The sequence below is a fragment of the Cyrtonyx montezumae genome, unplaced genomic scaffold, assembly GCF_038088225.1.
Source record: "Cyrtonyx montezumae isolate F1298 unplaced genomic scaffold, pur_monq_1.0 scaffold_67, whole genome shotgun sequence".
In the NCBI taxonomy this organism is placed as follows: domain Eukaryota; kingdom Metazoa; phylum Chordata; class Aves; order Galliformes; family Odontophoridae; genus Cyrtonyx; species Cyrtonyx montezumae.
In genome coordinates, this window is record NW_027072075.1 from 182,534 (window position 1) to 202,829 (window position 20,296).

Sequence of the window (20,296 nt, forward strand, 5' to 3'; positions counted from 1 at the left end):
TTTCCATTTTGGTTGGTTTTTATTTTGAGACAAACCACGAAACAGACCAAAACTGAATACAGAACCCCCTTGGATCATGCAGGTATTTAGGAGGTTCGATTTATTTGGTCTTTTTAATTTTTCTGCAATCTGTATATGAGAGTATGGAAAACTACTAAATGGAAGAGGAAGTATATTTGCACAGAAAATTATCAAGAGGTGGATCTTATTAAACCACAAGCCACAAAGAGAACAGAATAGATGAGCTGACTGCTTGAAGGGAGGCTTGGAACAGTGTGGGGCAAGGAGTACACAAACAGTAAGATGACGTTGAAATACATGGATTTATTTCTTCAGAAGAAGAGAAAGCAAAAGATGATGAAATGGCATCATAGAATCACTTTAAAGTCAGCAACAAAGATGACAGGGCCAAAAGCTTCTTGACAAGAGAGGGCAATAAAACAAGGGGCAGTAACAAACTGCAACTTGAGAGGCTGAAATTCGAGGAGAAAAAGTGATGAATGGTGGTACAGTCCTCAAGCTCTCATCAGAGAGGCTGTGAAGTTTTTCAAGATGCAGCTGAAGAAAGTCACAGTGAATCTGATTTAGAGTAAGCAGCAGTAGTGTTTCGATCAGTGTTTTTATTAGAAACCATCCCTAGCACTTTCTAATCAACATCTCTGTAACTCTGTTAAACCATTAAACTAGATCCAAAATTAGCCATCCTTGTAGTCTCTAGCTGTGCTGTTTAAACTCTGAATGCCTAAGTTTGTCTCAAGCTATGAAGCAGCTCTCACAGCTCTCATTGCAACTTATGCATCCTGAGGTTCATCTTGGACATTTTCTAGTCAAACATCCTGCTCAATCAGAATCCCCTAGACCTAGACCATGCCAAGTTGGATTTGGGATATCTCCAAGGGTGGATACTCTACAATATTTGTGAACTGCCTGTTCTTGTGTTTGACCTCTCTCACAATTAAAAAAAAAATAAAGTTTTTTCTTCCTTTTCATATGCTCCCCATTCCTAAACTTCTAGACAGCACTTAAGAACTGAACAGAGGCAGACATATTCCCTAAGAATTCCTTAACTCTTCCCTAAGAAGTACTTCGAGTTTCCGAACAAGACTGACACTTTTTATGAGATCTGATCGTGACAGGACAACGGAGAATGGTTTTAAACTAATAGAAGTGAGACTGAGATTAAATATCAGGCAGACATTTTTTTACACAGAGAATGGTGAGACACAGCTGTGGATGCCCCATTCCTGGAAGCATTCAAGGCCAAGTTGGATGGGACACTGAACAGCCTGATGTAGTGGATGGCAACCAGTCAATGGCAGGGGGGTGGAACTGAGTGGGCTTTAAGTTCCATTCTAACCCAAGCTATTCTATGATACTAAGTCTTCCCTGGGCACTGCCCATTCACAGGTAAGTCCTGCAAGTAGAATGATCGTTTCAGTCTCGTTCAAGTCTGATTTTTGCTAAAACACTGACTGAGGACAACAGATTATGTTCTTTCTAGCATGGTTTATTTTTCCTCAATATGTTGACAAATAGAAGAGCATGGGAGGAGAGAAGCACTAAAAGGAGATGCAAGGAAGCAGAGGTGGTTAGTGCTCTGTCAGGTGAAGAGGGAGAGGCCAATTAAGGGGAGGAGTCAGAGCAAGGAATATTTGTCATTTACCTCCGTCTTGGTCCCTACTGTATTTTCTTCTGTCACCCAGCCTGTCACCAAATTTGAGCTCTTTATCTTTCCTCCAAGGACGACATTTCTGCTCTACATTGCCAAGCCAAGTCTGCAGGAATCGTATTGTACAAAGTTTCTGCTGCTACCATGAGACCACCAGGAAATCTTTTCCCATCTAGGCATATCCATATCAGCAGTCTGGCTGTCTTTGCTGGAATCAGAATGGAAATGCTGTTTTTTCTCCTGGTATGCATTTGGGGTAAGTTTCCTCCTTGTTCCTGGAGAATGGAGTTCCATATATGGTCTGATGTATGGTGCTCATGACAGATTGACCCTTCTCATATCCTCGCTGGTGTTTTTTAGTCTGGAGAAAACAAGGATCTGGGGAGAATTTGTTGCCACATTTCAATACTTAGACGAGACTTATAAGATGGAGAGAGACTTTTTACAAGGACATGTAGTGATAGGAAAAAGGGTAGTGTTTTAAATTAGAAGAGAGTAGATTTATGTTTGATATAAGGAGGAAGCTCTTCACTATAAGGGTCACAAAGCACTGGAACAAGCTGCTTAGAGAAGCTCTTGGTGCTCCATTCCTGGAGGTGTTCAAGGCCAGGTTGGATGAGGATTTGAGCAATGTCTTCTAGGAGATGTCCCTGCCTGATGGCTGGGGGTTTAAGCGAGATGGTCTTTAAGGTCCCTTCCAAGCCAAGCCATTCTATGAGAAATTAAATTTCTGGTACAGAAAAAAAGGGCATGGCCTTTCTGAGGCAAGAAAAGACAACATTAGACTTCATCATTTGGCTTCCAAAGGTCACATGGAGATTTAGAGGCATTATGAATGCAAACACTCAGATACAAACCCTGAGAACAGATGAATGCATGCGTAAAGACAGAGCTTCCTTTGATAGATTTCTGTAATCCAGAATGATTTCTTTGCCTCCCTTCTACTGTCAAATAGGCTGGATTTGAGCCAGGACCTAAGAATAAATAAGCATATCATGCCTCTCTGTCAGTGTCAGTGCTTAGTGCAGCTGTATCTATATCCTGCAAACCAGCACAGTCAAATCCTTAAACAAAAAGAAGTAAAATAATTGGATAAGGATTATCTGGAGACAGTAGCTTTGGTGTTTTTTTTACATTGTCTGGCACAAGTTAAGGCAGCTTCACGGACTCGGATGGAGAAAGGTGGGGTCAGAATTGTAAATGATCAAGGTACATAATTTGGCAACTTAAAGCTTGTAAGGAAAATATCTGTGCTTCCCAGTAGTGTAGAAGAGTGGACCAGGCTAGCCTTTATGTAGCTGTTCTTGTCATAAACCCTATGGTGGAAGTATATGTGTGAAGCAGCACCAATGAGCAAAGATATAGATGCAATTTAAGCACCAAAAATGTCTGACTGAATAAGGGGGAAACTTTGGCAACCTCTGCCAGGTTTGGATCCCCATAGTAACCTGGAATTTTCTTACACTCACGACTGTTTAGGACAGTTCTGGCAAGTGTTTTTGACAGAAATCTTACACATGTTTTATTTGATGTTGAAATCCTAACTTATACTCTGATAAGTGAACTAAAAGCTTCCTTACATAACTTGCACAACAGATGTAACCCAAGAGGAGCACTCATGGTCTTGTACATGGAGGTCCCTGCTGCGCAGATGGTGGACAGGAATGATGCCACTGTTGCTCAGGTTACAGGGACATGCTGTGACTTCCACCTTCTTAGGGACCATATCCAGAGATTTTCTTCTCATGGTAAATAATACAGACTACAGTTTCTGTGGTGTGGAGCTGTCACATCATGTTAGATGGTGTGCTGGGACTGTTTCATAGCTGGAAAATTGCCTGAGAAGGACAAGTTACTAGGAATGCCACGATTATGTCTGTCCTGAAGAGCTTGCAGCTTCTTGTAGAGAAGCAGAAATTCATTAGACATCCTAGTGACATCTGTGCAAGACATTTGCAGAACAAATTAGCCAGCAAACATTTATTTCCATGTTCCTGCTGAAAGCACCAATGGTTAGTATGTCAGCAATACTACCACAGCCAAATCTAAAATGGCATTACTCCTACAAGCACAAGGTGTTCTCCTCTATCAGCCAAAACCTGTTTTGTGTTCATTTTCTACCTTGACTTTTCTTCTGATTCAGGTGTTGCCAACTCAGCTCCTGTCAGACTTGTGGACGGCCCCAACCGTTGTGCGGGGCGGCTTGAGGTGCTTTGGAAACAACAGTGGGGAACAGTGTGTGATGATAGCTGGGATATATCTGATGCCATGGTTGTGTGCAGGCAGATGGACTGTGGGAAAGCACTGTCTGCTCCTGGCTTGGCTCATTTTGGTCAAGGAACTGGTCCTATCTGGCTGGATAACATGAAATGCAATGGTACAGAAGTTGACCTTTCTGCATGCAGGACCAGACCTTGGGGGGAGCATAACTGCAATCATGGAGAAGATGCAAGTGTTGTGTGCACAGGTAACTCATGTTTCCACCACTCCCTGTAGAGTGCTGTGTAGAATGAGGATTTCAAGCCTGTCTGCAAAATTTTCAGTGCCACTCTTAGGATTCAGATTATATACAGATGGCTGTTTCAGAACTGACCTGACCCATACCAAAGACACCATTATCAATCTCACTTCTTTTGGCAGTTAAACTGAGTGGTGGTGCTGTTGCTCCTCATTTACTGCTGTGCTGTGCTGTTTCTTATTCCATCAGCGATAGGGTAAATGAGGAAGAAGACTGAAATGAACCTTGTCTGGATACACAAGTTTTCCGTGCATGTATTTTACAGCTAAAATTAGTCATGAGATTTGAGCATTTGTGACATGTTTCTATTTGTATTTTGTGGCAACACTACCAGTAGAAACGTTATCTAAAATGATGCTGAGATGAGAAATTCAGTTGTGGGCCATCTGTTCCTTTGTCTTGGCCAGTATGTGATAGCATGGTGTTAATGCAGGCTGAGCAACAGAAACTGCACTCATAAAGCAACAAAATATAATGCAGTATTGGTTGGAAGGTTCAGACTCTGCTTCCATGCCACCAACATCAACCTCTGATGTTTGGGGCCAACATAAGAAAATAGGAGGCATTAATTTCAGAAAAAATGTCATAAAATTTCAGCACCAATTTCTAGAGGAGAAACCAATAAGTGTGTAAGACATATGGGTGTCACGATCTGCTGTCAGTTGCCACCCCTGGTGTAACATAACAGTATGGATTGCAGTCCTGCTTTACGAAGGATTCCAAATCCATTCTATTAATCTCTTTGACTGGGAAGTCTGAAGTCACAGAAAATAATTCAGAACATATTCCTCATCAGTATTTTCAAGTTTTAGACAGTATCAGTGGAGAATTTTTCTTTTCTTCATTCCCTAAAGGCTCTCTCCTTGTGAAAACCCTGATCCTATTTTTTGTTGGTGGTGGTTGATTTGCAGACCAGACCCAAACCGCAGGGAAGTGTGCTGTCTCCCTGGGGCTCGAATCAGGGACATTACTAGAAGACTCCCGGACTTGATTCGCCCCACCGACTACTACCCATTACTAGTAGTTCAGGCAGACTGCAATGAAATATCCCAGAGAAGTCTGCGAACTATGAAAAGAGATTTTAGGGGATTAGGGCGATTAGTTCAAGGGGTGGGAGCACAAGTGGTGTTTGCTTCCATACCTTCTGGGGCGGTGAAGGACACAGAATGGGCTAGGAAAACACAAGTGATGAATAACTGGCTGAGAGGTTGGTGTAGAGATAGACACTTTGGGTTTTTTGACCATGGGACAGTTTACTCGGCTCCTGGCCTGTTATCTGTTGATGGGACACACCTATCCCAAAGGGGGAAACGAATCCTAGCACAGGAGCTAGCTGGACTCATTGAGAGAGCTTTAAACTAGCTGTGACGGGGGAAGGGGATAAAACAGGGCTCTCCAGTAAAGCGCCTAAGGAGGCTGCCCTGGAAAAAGGGGTGAGGCAGATATCCCAGCTGAAGTGCATCTATACCAATGCACGCAGCATGGGCAATAAACAAGAAGAGCTTGAAGCCATTGTGAGGCAGGCTAACTATGACCTTGTAGCTATTACAGAAACATGGTGGGACCTCTCCCATGACTGGAATACTGGGATTGATGGCTACAAGCTCTTCAGAAGGGATAGACAGGGAAGAAAGGGTGGTGGCATAGCTCTCTATATCAAAGAGTGTTTTGATGTTGAAGAACTAGTGGTTGGAAATGACAAAGTAGAGTGTCTATGGATAAGGATCAGGGGGATAGTCCTTAGGAGTGACATCGTGGTGGGGGTCTGTTACAGACCACCTAGTCAGGATGAAGAAATAGATGAGATGTTCTATAAACAACTCGTAGATGTTGCACGATGGCCAGCACTCGTTCTCATGGGGGACTTCAACTTCCCTGACATATGCTGGAAATACAATACTGCGCAGAGGAAGCAGTCCTTGAGATTTCTAGAATGTGTGGATGATTGCTTCCTGACTCAGCTGGTGCAAGAGCCTACCAGGGGAGATGCCTTGCTTGACCTACTTTTCACTAACAGGGAAGGACTAGTAGGGGATGTGAAGGTTGGAGATTGTCTTGGCCAGAGTGACCATGAAATGGTGGAGTTTGCTATTCTGGGTGCCGTCAAGAGGGTGACTAGCAAAACTATTACCTTGGACTTCCAGAGGGCAGACTTTGACCTGTTCAGGACACTTGTTGCAAGGGTCCCTTGGGACTTGCTCCTGAAGGGTAAAGGGGTCCAGGAAGCCTGGATGCTCTTCAAGATGGAAATCTTAAAGGCACAGGAGCAGGCAGTCCCGGAGTCCTGTAAGTCAAGCCGGAGGAGCAAAAGACCAGTGTGGATGAACCGGGATCTTTTGTTGAGACTCCGAGAGAAAAGGAGAGTCTATGTCCTCTGGAAGATGGGTCAGGCTACTTGGGGTGACTACAGAGAACTGGCCAAGATCTGCAGGCAGAAAATTAGAAATGCTAAAGCCCAGCTTGAAATTAGGCTGGCTACTGCTGTAAAGGAGAACAGGAAACCCTTTTACAAATATATTAACAGCAGGAGAAAAACTAAGGAAAATTTCCCTCCTTTACTCAACGAGGCAGGCAATATAACCACAGATGATAAGGAAAAGGCTGAGGTTCTCAATGCCTTCTTCACATCTGTCTTTAATAGACAGGACAGTTATCCAAATGGTACTTGCGCTGACCTGGAAGTCTGGGACGGGGTGCATAATGCACCCCCTGTGATTCAAGCAGAGACGGTCAGAGATCTTCTCCTCCATCTGAACTCCCACAAGTCCATGGGGCCAGATGGGATCCACCCAAGGGTGCTGAGGGAGCTAGCAGAGGTGATTGCCGAGCCACTTTCTGCCATCTATCAGCATTCCTGGTTATCTGGAGAGGTCCCACAAGATTGGAGGCTTGCCGATGTGACTCCCATCTTCAAGAAAGGCCGTAAGGAAGACCCGGGGAACTACAGGCCTGTCAGCCTGACCTCGGTATCAGGGAAAGTTATGGAACAGATGATATTGAGGGAGATCACACGGCACGTGCATGGCAATAAAGGGATCAGACCCAGCCAGCACGGGTTCACCAGGGGCAGGTCGTGCTTGTCCAACCTCATCTCCTTCTATGACTGGGTGACCAGACAGGTAGATGAGGGAAAGGCTGTTGATGTAGTCTACCTGGACTTCAGCAAGGCCTTTGACACGGTCTCCCACAGTATTCTCCTAAGGAAACTGGCAGCCCATGGTGTGGACAGGTTCACTCTTCTCTGGGTGGAGAACTGGCTGGAGGGCCGTGCCCAGAGGGTAGTGGTTAATGGAGTTAAGTCCAGCTGGCGTCCTGTAACGAGTGGTGTCCCCCAAGGGTCAGTTTTGGGGCCCATCTTGTTTAATATCTTTATTGATGACCTAGACGAGGGAATTGAGTGTACCCTCAGTAAGTTTGCAGATGACACAAAGCTGGGAGGATGTGTCAAACTGCCTGAGGGTAGGGAGGCCCTTCAGAGGGATTTGGATAGGCTGAACAGCTGGGCTGAGCAAAATGGGATGAGGTTCAATAAGACCAAGTGCCGGGTCCTGCACTTTGGCCACAATAACCCCATGCAATGCTATAGGCTTGGGGCAGAATGGCTTGAAGAATGGAGAGAGGAAAAGGACCTGGGGGTGTTGGTTGATGCTCGGCTCAACATGAGCCGGCAGTGTGCCCAGGTGGCTAAGAAGGCCAACAGCATCCTGGCCTGTATTAGAAATAGTGTAGCCAGCAGGAGCAGGGAGGTGATCATCCCCCTGTACTCAGCTCTGGTACGGCCGCACCTCGAGTACTGTGTTCAGTTTTGGGCCCCTCACTACAAGAAGGACATTGAGGCCCTGGAGCGTGTTCAGAGAAGGGCAACAAAACTGGTGAGGGGCCTGGAGCACAAGTCTTATGAGGAGCGGCTGAGGGAGCTGGGATTGTTTAGTCTGGAGAAGAGGAGGCTCAGAGGAGACCTTATTGCACTCTACCACTTCCTGAAGGGGGGTTGTGGTGAGGAGGGGGTAGGCCTCTTCTCCCTGATAAGTAATGACAGGACAAGAGGGAATGGCCACAAGTTGCGCCAGGGAAGATTTAGATTAGACCTCAGGAAGCATTTCTTTTCTGAAAGAGTGGTCAGGCACTGGAATGGCCTGCCTAGGGAGGTGGTTGAGGCACCATCCCTAGCGCTGTTCAAGAAGCGTTTAGATGAGGTGCTAAAGGACTTAATTTAGTAGTTGGGTAGAGATAGTGATAGGAGGATGGTTGGACTAGATGATCTTATAGGTCCTTTCCAACCTTATGAACTTATGAACTTATGAACTTATGATTGATTTTTTTTCTTGTTTGCTACCTTTTAATGCAGGAAATAATAAAATAGTTCAACTGCGACTGGTGAATGGTACAAATCATTGCTCTGGGAGAGTGGAGGTGCTTTATGGCCAGCAATGGGGAACAGTCTGTGATGACAACTGGGACCTATTTGATGCTGAAGTTGTATGCCATCAGCTGGGCTGTGGGACAGCCCTATCTGCTCCTTCCTCAGCTTATTTTGGAAGAGGATCTGACCCTATTTGGCTTGATGATGTTATGTGCAAAGGAACTGAAGCTGCCCTGTCTGAGTGCCCTGCAAAACCTTGGGGAAAACACGACTGTGGGCATGGAGAAGATGCCAGTGTTGTATGCTCAGGTAACTCTCACTCTGAGTTCTGTGGGATTTGGAGATGTGCTGGAGATTCTGTAGCAAACTCTTTTCCCTTTGGTGCAGAGAAAACCCTAACACTACAGAGAATCACAAGGTAAATGTGGTTTGTACTAAAAGGATCTTGCATCTTCTTGGTAGTAAAAATTTTCCACTGCAAGGGCCACTAGTAGAGCAGTGCTGGTTCAGTAATTATTTATACAGTCCCACACTATAGCACACGGACAGTGATGCTTTTGTAGAGAATATTCTCTCACTGCCTTCAGTGGGCCCACTGTCTCACTGTCCTATAAGTGGATTTAGTTCTTTCCTATGTTCCCCAAAGTGTTGCATGGCCCATATTGTCTCTCCAAGTGTATTAATATTAGGTCCTCAAAGTAAACCATAAGCCCAAGGTTACACCTTCAAGATTCAAAGATCCACCCACTGCATCCCAATTCTCCAGCTGTCTGGCCAAGCAGAGGCTATGTATACCACGACCTTTTTACCATTAGAAATTTGCTGGTGGGCCAGTTACTACCAATATGGTGATTGCTTGGGCAATACTGGAGGAAGAGGAGTGTATATCCCACTGCCTTTCCTGCAACAAGGCACTAATTAGAATATCAAATTCATAGCAACATACACATCCCATGTCACAATCCACAGAATGAAAAACAGAAGTGAAAGTCACTATGTTGACTGACAAATGGAGAAAAGAAGAGTCTGCACCAGACACTTTCTTGAATTTTCTTGCTTTTCCTTCCTGTAGGTTTTGCAAAACCAGTCCCACTCCGATTAGTGGATGGATCAACCCACTGCTCTGGGAGAATCGAGGTGTTCTATGGCCAGCGCTGGGGAACTGTGTGTGATGATGACTGGGACTTGGCTGATGCAGAAGTCGCGTGCAGGCAGCTGGGCTGTGGAAAGGCCTTGTCAGTTCACCATGGTGCTCACTTTGGGCAAGGATCTGATCCTATCTGGCTTGATGATGTCAGCTGCACAGGGAATGAAACTGATCTCTCCAAATGCAAAGCCAGCCCCTGGGGAAGCCATAACTGTGGGCATGGAGAAGATGCTGGAGTGGTGTGTGCAGGTACCCTTAACTCAGTGAACGTTAAGGCGTAAGCTGTCTTAGGTCACCCTGGGGCCCAGGTCCTTTAGTACTAATAGATGCTTGCAAAGATAGCAGTACAGAGAGCTTTAAAATAATATGGCAAAACCCATAGGCAATTATGATAGTCTTTTTAATGGGGTGCTTCTAGGGGCCAATTTGCTACCACAAACAATGAAATCATTATTCTGAGGAGTGTTCTTGTATCAGCTACTCTTCATCCCAATAACTGGGTTATAAGCCAGCCACAGACCTGACTGTCCAAGCTCTACCATTCTTCTTTCTCCCATTTATCTTCCTTCACACTTTCCCCAAAACAATCCCATTAGGGATGGCTGAAGGTCTTCCAGTCCACTGCTCTGCCCAGCCAATCCTGAGCATTTCCCATCAGTGACTTCCTAGCTTGAGGAGGAGGAATTTATTGTTCAGGCATCACACACAAAAATGCAGATATTAAATCTAAAAATGCAGGTTGACTTCACATAGGTGAAGGAAGTAAGAACTACTGGTGAAATTAGTCTCCCTTGTCTCACAGTTGTCCCAAAAGAGATGCTATTCCCTGCTGCTAAGATTTCTTAACACAGCCTTAATGTAGGCATGCGAGTGTACCTGTAGCAATGTTATTTCACTGGTTCCTTCTATGCTCAGCTCAGCAGCCCATATGACTACCTCTAGTTTGCAGGCTGCAGGGGTAACTGTCATCTTCTGACTGTGTAAGGGTTCAAACAGTTGGCTGATATTTAGGTGGGACTAGACAATGAGAGAGCTTACTGGAGACCACTATTCTGTGGGGCAGAAGTTGTTGCAAGAATCTACTGGTCTGTTATGGAGAAAAAAAAAAAAGAGCAATCTCCATGCCATACCTCTGCTGTCCAGACTTGATCAGCACTGACAAAAATATGAAGGAAAGCACAGAGAATTGATGCTTTCACTATATCTCAATTACAGGATTTGCTGAGCTTCTTCCAGTCCGGCTGGTGAATGGTTCAAGTAACTGCTCTGGAAGAGTCGAGGTGTTTTATGAGCAGCAATGGGGGACAGTCTGCGATGACAGCTGGGATTTAACAGATGCTCAAGTGGTCTGCAGGCAGCTGGGCTGTGGGACAGCAACGTCGACCCCTGGCTCTCCTCAGTTTGGAGAAGGGACTGGCAAAATTTGGTTGGATGATATGAACTGCGCAGGATCTGAAACTTCCCTCACTGAGTGCCGAGCCAAACCCTGGGGAGATCACAACTGTAACCATGCTGAGGATGCTGGAGTGGTGTGCTCAGGTACCACTAATGAATGCCATTGGATGTGGGGTATGATGGAGCCCATGTGTTTGTAGTGGGTGCTGGTAGATCTGGAGTCCCCTCAGATTAAGGAGTATGTGTGCTCATCATGCAGTTGTAAGCTGAGATGTAAGGAGAAAGGTATGTGGATGGTGAGGTTGTATTCCACGTGGATGGCTTGGCTCAATAGCTAAGGGATGTGAGCCATGGAGAAGGTCTGTGATCCCTCCAGGGAGCAGCTTGAGCTCTCACAGGGTCTAAAGTGCTGTGGACTTGGATACTAAACCCTGATGGTTGAGTATGTCAAGGCTTATGAGTTGGGATTCAATACTACCAGCACTCTGGTCCCACCCTCATTTCTGTGCCCTGTTGTTGATGAAGAAACCAGATGTTTGCTACCAGAGCCCTGTGAGGAGCTTTTGGCTCCTCCACAGCACTCTGAAACATGCAATGCTCCTGAAGATTTTGCAATTGTTTTTGGTCCAGGTGCTGCTGAACCAGCTCCCATCCGGCTTGTGAACGGTCCAAGTCACTGTGCTGGAAGAGTCGAGGTGCTTCATGACCAACAGTGGGGAACTGTGTGTGATGACAACTGGGATAAAGCTGAAGCCAATGTTGTGTGCAGGCAGCTGGGCTGTGGGGCAGCACTATCAGCCCCTGGCTCAGCTCGCTTTGGGCAAGGGTCTGACCCCATCTGGCTGGATGATGTCAATTGTGTAGGGACAGAGGCTGCCCTCTCCCAGTGCCAGTTCCAGGCCTGGGGATCCCATAACTGCAAACACAAAGAAGATGCTGGTGTGGTGTGCACAGGTAACTCCCACCTATGTCTCTGTGTGACAGAGAAGGATTTCTTTTTCCATGAGGATTATTTGTGTACCAGCACAGTTGCAGACTTTGTCTTGATGATGATACTTGCCTGAATTCTTGAATATATTGTGAGCTCTGACATCAGATTGGATATTTCTTTTAAATTTCTCCTTTTCTGGCTGTTGTGTTGTTCTTTTATCCAGAAGTTGTCCTTGACAAGGAAAGAATATAGAAGGGAAGGACTGGACTGTGCTGGCCTAGAACAGACTGGACTAGACTAGACTAGACTAGACTAGAATAGAACATAATATTTGAGAAGCAAGGCAGTGACATCTTAATCTCCTTTTCTCTGAAGTATATTACTCCAGTGACCCCAGCCACTGCTTGCATGCCTTTCAGACTTTGTAAGAGCTTTACTGCCCTACTTTGGATGCACTCAATACTCTAACCTTCTTCTTATATTGTGGAGTCCAGAGTTGTACACCATATTTCAAGTGAGGCTCCACAAACACTAAATATAGCAGGAAACTCAATTTAGTGTCATCAGCAAATTTGCTGAGGACACCTTTAATGTCTACCTTGAGGTAACTGATAAAACTGTTGACTGGGATTTGCCTCTAGGATTGAGTGGTGGGGAACACTGGTGGAGACTATCGGATGTAGCGCCTATCACTACAACCCTTTGAACTCTATCATTGAGGCAGTTTATCACCCAGCACAGCAGGAACTTGTGTATCTCACAGCTGGACAATTAGTCCAGAAGGATGCTGCAAGTGGTAGTAGCAAAGGCCTTACTAAAATATGGACAGATTATATCTACTGCATTCCCTTCATCCACCAAGCAGGCAACCTTATTATAGAAGGACAACAAATTACTAAGGCAGGACTTTCCTTCGTTAAACTGTGTGGACTATGCTTGATAATAGCTTTTAAATGCTTTTCATTAGCACACAGGAATAGCTTCTCTGTAACTTTTCCAGGGTATGAGGTTAGACGTACAGGTCTGTTGTTTCCTGGCACATCTCTCATCCCCTTCTTGGAGATGGGTATAACATAACCCAGTTTCCAGTCATCAAGGACCTCCCAGGACTCCCAGACCTTTGATATATTATACTAATTCATACTGTATTTCAGCTTATATTCTGCAAAGTATGGTACACAGTTAATTATGCTCACAGTTCTGAGCTGGCAAAGACATCCCAACATCAGGCAACAGAATAAATGCATCCTAGATTTCACTTGACCTTTTAATCACACCAGCAGCAACTCCATAACACATGTCCCTGCCCTTGCTGTTTTCTTCAGATGTACCAAGAGAAGCTCCACTGCGCTTAACAAATGGGCCAAATCGGTGCAGTGGGAGAGTTGAAGTTTTTTATGGCCATCAGTGGGGAACTGTGTGTGATGACAACTGGGACATAAGTGATGCTGAAGTTGTTTGCCGCCAGCTGGGCTGTGGGAGAGCTGTATCCACTGCAACTTCCTCTTCTTTTGGAGAAGGGTCTGGCCCTATCTGGCTGGATGACGTCAATTGCACAGGAGCTGAAACTGCCCTTTCCAAATGTGAGACCAGTCTGTGGGGAGTCCATAACTGTAAGCACGGAGAAGATGCTGGTGTTGTGTGCTCGGGTAAGTCTCATTTATGTTGTTTTCTGATCAAGGCTTAAGGTATGTAGAAGGATGCTTGAAATGCCACAGGGTGCCCTCTTCCCATCATATAACTCTAAAACCATAGCACTAAACAGAGAAAGTGCTTCAAGCCAGGCTGTGCATAGATCCAGCTGTGCTGCCCTCTCCTCCCCATTCCAAAACTCACCATAGTACCATGGTGCTGCAGTCCAGCACTTGCTGCGCTGAAGAATTTAATTCTGGGACTCTTTTAAACTTGGGACCCTTTTCCTGTGTGAGCTACAGATAAATCTGATAGCATTGCAGGACTGCTGTGATTCACCTTGTTACTGAGAACACCACACAGTCTCTTGGGGTTTCCCTCATTTCGCTCTAAAAAAATCAAGACATGCTCTCCATTTACTCTCTTTCCTCAAGACAAATACATTAAAAACTCTTGCAGAAACCGTTATTGTGCTTGCCTTTCTCCTCTCCTTGGTAAAACCATCTTCAGGAGACCAAAGTATTTCCAGTCCCTTCTCTGAAACTTCCACAGATGAGACAATTTCCTCAAAATTGCTGCACTGTCCTTAGTTGATACTAGAAGGAAACCCTGAACTGAGTCTCATTTTCTAGAATGCACTGTATAGTCACTTGTTTAATTGACATGCACATTGCTACTTACTCTTAGCTTCTGCCTTTTGATAAGAATGTTATATTCCTTCTCAGCCCATTCATAACTCCCTCTGGAGAAATGTTTTCAAGCCTCTTATCTCCCTCCTTCTTCTCTGTTTCCTCCTTGGCCACTGTACATATATCTTCTGGTCTCCAATCAAGCTGGGGCTTTGGCAGTGCTGAATCACTCTGAAGTCTTGGTTTGGATATCTTGTAGCCAGCACTCCCTTTTATACTTAGCCATATCTTTCTTGGAACAGCATGATAATTAAAGGTGTCGCTCTCAATCCTTTATATTACTTTGTGAAGAATTGTCATTTAATTAACTCTTCATTCCATGTTCAATCATCTTATCTCCCCAAAATGGTATACTTTTGAATTGCCCTTACTGGAGCTAATCTGTTTATCCGCAATTTCTTATCTACATCTGGAAAGTACCTTGTGAATTAGCTGTCTAAGCACTGATGCCTCTCTCTGAATTCATCATTGTCCTTTTGCAGTAAGCGAAGACTTAACACAGTCCATAGCAGGACTTTCCCCATCCTGATGACATGCCAAAAGCACATTAAAGAAAGTGCAGCCCAACAGTGCTTATTTTCTTTCTACGACTACAAAAGAAAACAAGGGTCCTCAATGGAGTTGTAAAGGGAGGGTTTCCTCAAGAATACAAATTGTTTTGTGTCATTTAAGATGTTCTGTGGTGTCCCAACCAACTCTAAGCACAGATGAAGAAGAATGCTTATCTCCCAAGATCCTATATCAAGTCTGCCAGACTCATTGGGATGTCTGGGATTCCCCAGGCTTCTCAAATAGCACTAGGCATCAATGCTGAGGAAAGCAAACAAGACACTGTAAGCTAGAGTCTGAATGAGGTGAATCGTGCCTCAGTTTTCACACCGTGCTTCTGTATAATGTATTTTCCAGTGCCCCTGTGGCACTGGAGTTACATGCATTTGCTATCTGCATACCTTCCTGGTAAGACATGGAGAGAAAAAGGCTTCAAACATCTCATATTTGCCAGTGAGAACCAACAATACACGTATTTTCCTTAGATTTAGGCAGTGGTGTTTCTTTACCTTCGGGTCATGTATGAGGAAAAGCAATAGCATAGAACCCTCCTCCTAAACCTTGTCCTTGGATGTCATGCTAAACCAACTAGTGCACACAATGCTTTCTGATGTGCCAGAAAGAGATGTCTTAGCCAAATTAACGTACCTGGTCTTTCCTTTGTGTCTCAGGTGTTCCTGAACCAGCCCCAATCCGGCTGGTGAACGGTTCAAATTTCTGCTCTGGAAGAGTCGAGGTGTTTCATGAGCAGCAATGGGGGACAGTCTGCGATGACAGCTGGGATTTAACAGATGCTCAAGTGGTCTGCAGGCAGCTGGGCTGTGGGACAGCAACCTCAGCACCTGACTCTGCTTGGTTTGGACAAGGAACCGGACAAATTTGGTTGGATGATGTGAACTGTGCAGGATCTGAAACTTCCCTCTCTGAGTGCCAAGCCAGGATTTGGGGAGACCACAACTGTTATCACGGAGAGGATGCTGGAGTGGTGTGCTCAGGTGCTGTTAATTCAGAGTCATAGATTTGCAGAGATTTGAAGGGACCTCTGGAGATCCCTCTGCTAGAGGAGTTTTTCTACAGTAGGTTGCATAGGAAGGCATCCAGGAGGGTTTTGAATAACTGCAGAGAAGGAGACTCCACAACCTCTCTGGGCAGCTTGTTCTGGGGCTCTGTCATGCACACAGTAAAGAATTTCTATCTCATGTTTAGATGGAACTCCCTGGGTTCCAGTTTCTGCCCACTGCCCTGTGTCCTGCTGCTGGGTTCAACAAAAAGAGTCTGGTCCCAACCATTGCAACCTGCTCATTATATGTTTAGAAGTGTTGATAAATGCCCCTCTCAGCCTTCTCTTCTCCAGGCTGAGCAGACCAAGGTCTCTCAACCTTTCCTCACAGGAGAGATGCCCCAGGCCCTAGTCATCTCTGTAGCCATGTAGACCCACATGCTTCACTGTTATCAGCTAGTGATGTGCAGCAGCCTGTCTTTGAGTTATAAAGAAATGTGCATTCAGTAAATCATGAATGTGCAGCATCAAAACAAAGACACAATGAGTGGGGAATATTCCTGAGAAGACAATATGGGGCAAATAAACAGAAGACACAGACTGCCTTGGCCAACCCAGACCTCTGCAGAAAAGGGGAGTGATGTGATCTGCAATGTTGTTTTTTTTTTTTTTTGCACCAAAAAGACCCCCCCCCCCTCCCTTCTCTTATACATAACTCCACCTAATTCCCCCATAGTCTCCTCCTTCCTTCGTTCCAAGTCACTTTGTCCTTCTGTGCTTGTGTGGGCTGTTGCTAGGGGTTGTATTCTTCCCTCTTGGGGGTCGTGAGGGGGAAGATAGGTCATCTTCCTCAATGTCCTTCTATTCATCCTCGGTTCCAGGCATGTGCACATTGGGTTAGTTGTACAAGGTTAATTGCTCAAAGTTTGGGCTTAGTTAAAGTATGCTGATACAACATTTTCTCTGGCTTATTGGGGGTCCACACATACATTCCGTTCTCTGTTTGTCTCTTTTCTAACCTATAAGGGAGTGTTTAGGCATCTATGATTAATGCCCATGTTATCTCTAGTACAGCATCATCCATGAGTATGCCCAGTCTGCCCCTCCTTCCTCACCCTATTGACATAAATAATCTATCATATCTCACACTACCTTCTGAATTTTCTCCTGATATCAGGACTAAATCTCCCCTGTTTTGGTTTAAAGACATTCCTCCTTGTCTTTTCAACTTCAGACACTGCAGATGGGGCCTGAGGAGGGCAGAGCAAAGGGGGAAAATCCCCTTCCTCTCCCCTTTGCCACCCTTCTGTTGATGCAGCCCAAGGTCCCTGTGATTTCTTGTGTTCTGTGGTTTTGTACTTTGTGTTTCTGTGACTGCTCTCTTTTTTGGGCCAGGTATTGCAGAACCAGCTCCCATCCGGCTTGTGAATGGCCCAAATCTCTGTGCTGGTAGAGTCGAGGTGTTTCATGACCAACAGTGGGGAACTGTGTGTGACGACAACTGGGATAAAGCTGAAGCCAATGTTGTGTGCAGGCAGCTGGGCTGTGGGGCAGCACTATCAGCCCCTGGCTCAGCTCGCTTTGGGCAAGGGTCTGACCCCATCTGGCTGGATGACGTCAATTGTGTAGGGACAGAGGCTGCCCTCTCCCAGTGCCAGTTCCAGGCCTGGGGATCCCATAACTGCAAACACAAAGAAGATGCTGGTGTGGTGTGCACAGGTAACTCCCACCTATGTCTCAGTCTACAAAGCGTTGGGAAACGTGAAATAACGATTTTAAGCCTCAGTAAAAGGTTTTCTCTGAGTTCAGGCTGCTCCTAATGTCTGCTGTCAGTCATGGTGGTGTATAAACTCATTTTTGTATGAGGTATGTAATCTCATGGCCCTGACTATGATCAACAGTCACCACCAGAATTATTATCATCCGCAAACCTCTTGATAGCTGAATCAGGCTGTGTATCCTATACCTCAGCTTCTGAAGGCTCCAGGACTTGTTGAAACTGGTCCCAGGAAATACTCATTCCTTTTGAGGTTCAGGGAGCCTAGTGCCTGAACCTAGATTATATAGTACAAAAAGCAATGCTATATGCAACATACAATATTGCATAGGATGCTCAACAGAATGTAGACACCTGCATCAGATTCCCAGTCTTCTGACATGAGAGCTGAAGAATGGCAAAGATTCCTCAAAGTGACTCAGATGGGAAATGACAACTAACTGAATGTTCCCAAATGTTTCCATTTGCAAGTGTTTCATCTGTTATGTCCATAGAAAACATCAGATTATTAAAGAGCTTGGCCAAGTGATTGCTGTTTATATGGAGCAGGAATGGTGTCACAAAGTAGTTCAATAAACTGTCGGAAACATGTTTGCTAGGAACAGATGAATCAGTATTCTTACACATTGTGCTGTAAGTCAAGCAGGAATTAATCTTTCTATAAGTCCCTGTATTTGGCTCCCTTAGATACAGCAAACCCAGACTTTTGATGACCACACTTGAAACTGTTGGAAGTGATTAAGTAAAGGAACTTCTAAACATAATTTGGGTACTAAGCTTGTACTCTAAGATGGGAACATAATGAAATTATGTATGAGTTTGAGGATAACTATGGGAGGAGTCCTGCCCTTCTGATGGTTCTCTTCATCCATCCTTGGTTGGCACTAGGACACATAGTTCTATGTGTCTGCTCTTAGTAGGGTTTAGATGCAAGCTATCTATTTGTGCATTCATTCCTTTGGTTGCCTGGTGTTTATGTGCACATTCACCCTTTTGGGTTGTAGGGTATTTATGTGCACACTGATCATTTTATCTTGCTTTATATGCAGGCATTGCAGAAGCAGCTCCTCTCCGGCTGGTGAATGGCCCTAGTCGTTGTGCTGGGAGAGTCGAGGTGCTTCACAGCCAACAGTGGGGAACAGTCTGTGATGACAACTGGGACCTGAGCGATGCTGCTGTTGTGTGCCAGCAGCTGGGCTGTGGGAAAGCCATGTCAGCCCCAGGATCCGCTTATTTTGGGCAAGGTTCTGGCCGTATCTGGCTGGATGATGTGAAATGCTCCAGCAGGGAATCAGCACTCAACGAGTGTGCAGCAAGGCCTTGGGGAGTCCATAACTGCAACCATGGAGAAGATGCAGGCGTCGTATGCTCTGGTAACCTTCATGCATGCCCCACTCTACTAGGCATTAGTAGTTACTAAGCCTCTAATCTGGGTCTTGGGGCTGGGGGCTCTTTATCCTTTCACAGTCATAGAATCATCTGAGTTGGAAGGGATATTTAAAGTTCATCTAGTCCAAGTCCCTTGCAATGAATGGGAACATCTACAGCTGGATCAGGTTGCTCAGATTCCAGTATGACCTTCAAATGTCTCCAAGGACAGAGCATCCACCACCTCTCTGTGCCAGTGCTTCACTGCCTTTGTCATACAAAGCTATTTTCTGATATCCAATCTAAATTTCCTCTGTTGCAGTTTGTTCAATCCAACCTCTGTCTCACATAAGTGCCATGGGTTGATGATGGAGGTGTGAAGTTGGAGCTTGGCGTTCTGAGGGATGATTCCCATCTCTCCACATGGCTGTTCGTTCTTCCTTGTTATGCTTTTTAACTATCACTAGAATATTACATGCTCGTATTGCCTGGAGAATCTGTGAATGCCCCACCCTTGGAGATGCTCAAGGCCAGGTTGCATCACGTCCTGGGCAATCTGACCTGATGGGTGACAACCCTGCCCATGGTAGAGGTCTGGAGCTGTATGAATCTCTTCCAACCCAAGCCAGTCTATGATTTTATGGTTCTATGATTATACAATTACATAATCCTATTTTTCTATGATTGATTCTGTGATCTTCATTGTGCCTTCCAACTCATGTCACCCTATGATTCTATGATCTTTAAGGTGCCTTCCAAGCCAAGCCATTCTGGGATTCTAAGATTTGATGATTCAGTGATTCTCATATACATTTATATGCATACTACTAACTTGAAGTGGCCTTGCAGGATAGAGCAAACCAGTCTTACAGGTCTGGATTGCATGCATTTCTTTCCAGGTGGGATCTAAACATCACAGATGCTTCAGAGTGGAGAAGAGAGATGACACTGCCAGCCAACATGCGTATGAAATTCATTCAGCCCAAACAAAAGCCATCTTTGAAGACCAATGAACACGCAGTACAGAAGCCAATCACTAACACACAGATCTATCTCACTGAATTGCAAGATCCAAGTTGATGTGCCAAAATCAGGAGCATGAAGGGCCTCTCCAGCTAATGAAGAGAGACAGGCAGTCACACAGGGCAAATCAGACCAGCTTTTGTCTGAATTGCTTCAAAAATTTCTCTCTCTACTGACTGTAAATTAAGTTACTGCCTGACACAAATCAAGTTTCCAGACATATTCTCTCTGGGAT

At 45.0% G+C, this 20,296-nt stretch overlaps 1 protein-coding gene across 1 annotated transcript; it reads left to right on the forward strand.

Moving 5' to 3' along the window:
- The first annotated feature begins 1,813 nt into the window (after positions 1–1,813).
- Positions 1,814–20,140, forward strand: LOC136057473 (deleted in malignant brain tumors 1 protein-like). The gene is made up of 11 exons (XM_065750196.1): positions 1,814–1,925; positions 3,813–4,136; positions 8,536–8,859; positions 9,623–9,946; positions 10,913–11,236; positions 11,723–12,046; positions 13,349–13,672; positions 15,565–15,888; positions 17,289–17,612; positions 18,720–19,043; positions 19,938–20,140. The coding sequence occupies exons 1-11, from the start codon at positions 1,814–1,816 to the stop codon at positions 19,946–19,948; spliced, it is 3,039 nt and encodes a 1,012-aa protein (XP_065606268.1). The 3' UTR covers positions 19,949–20,140.
- The last annotated feature ends 156 nt before the right edge of the window (positions 20,141–20,296 follow it).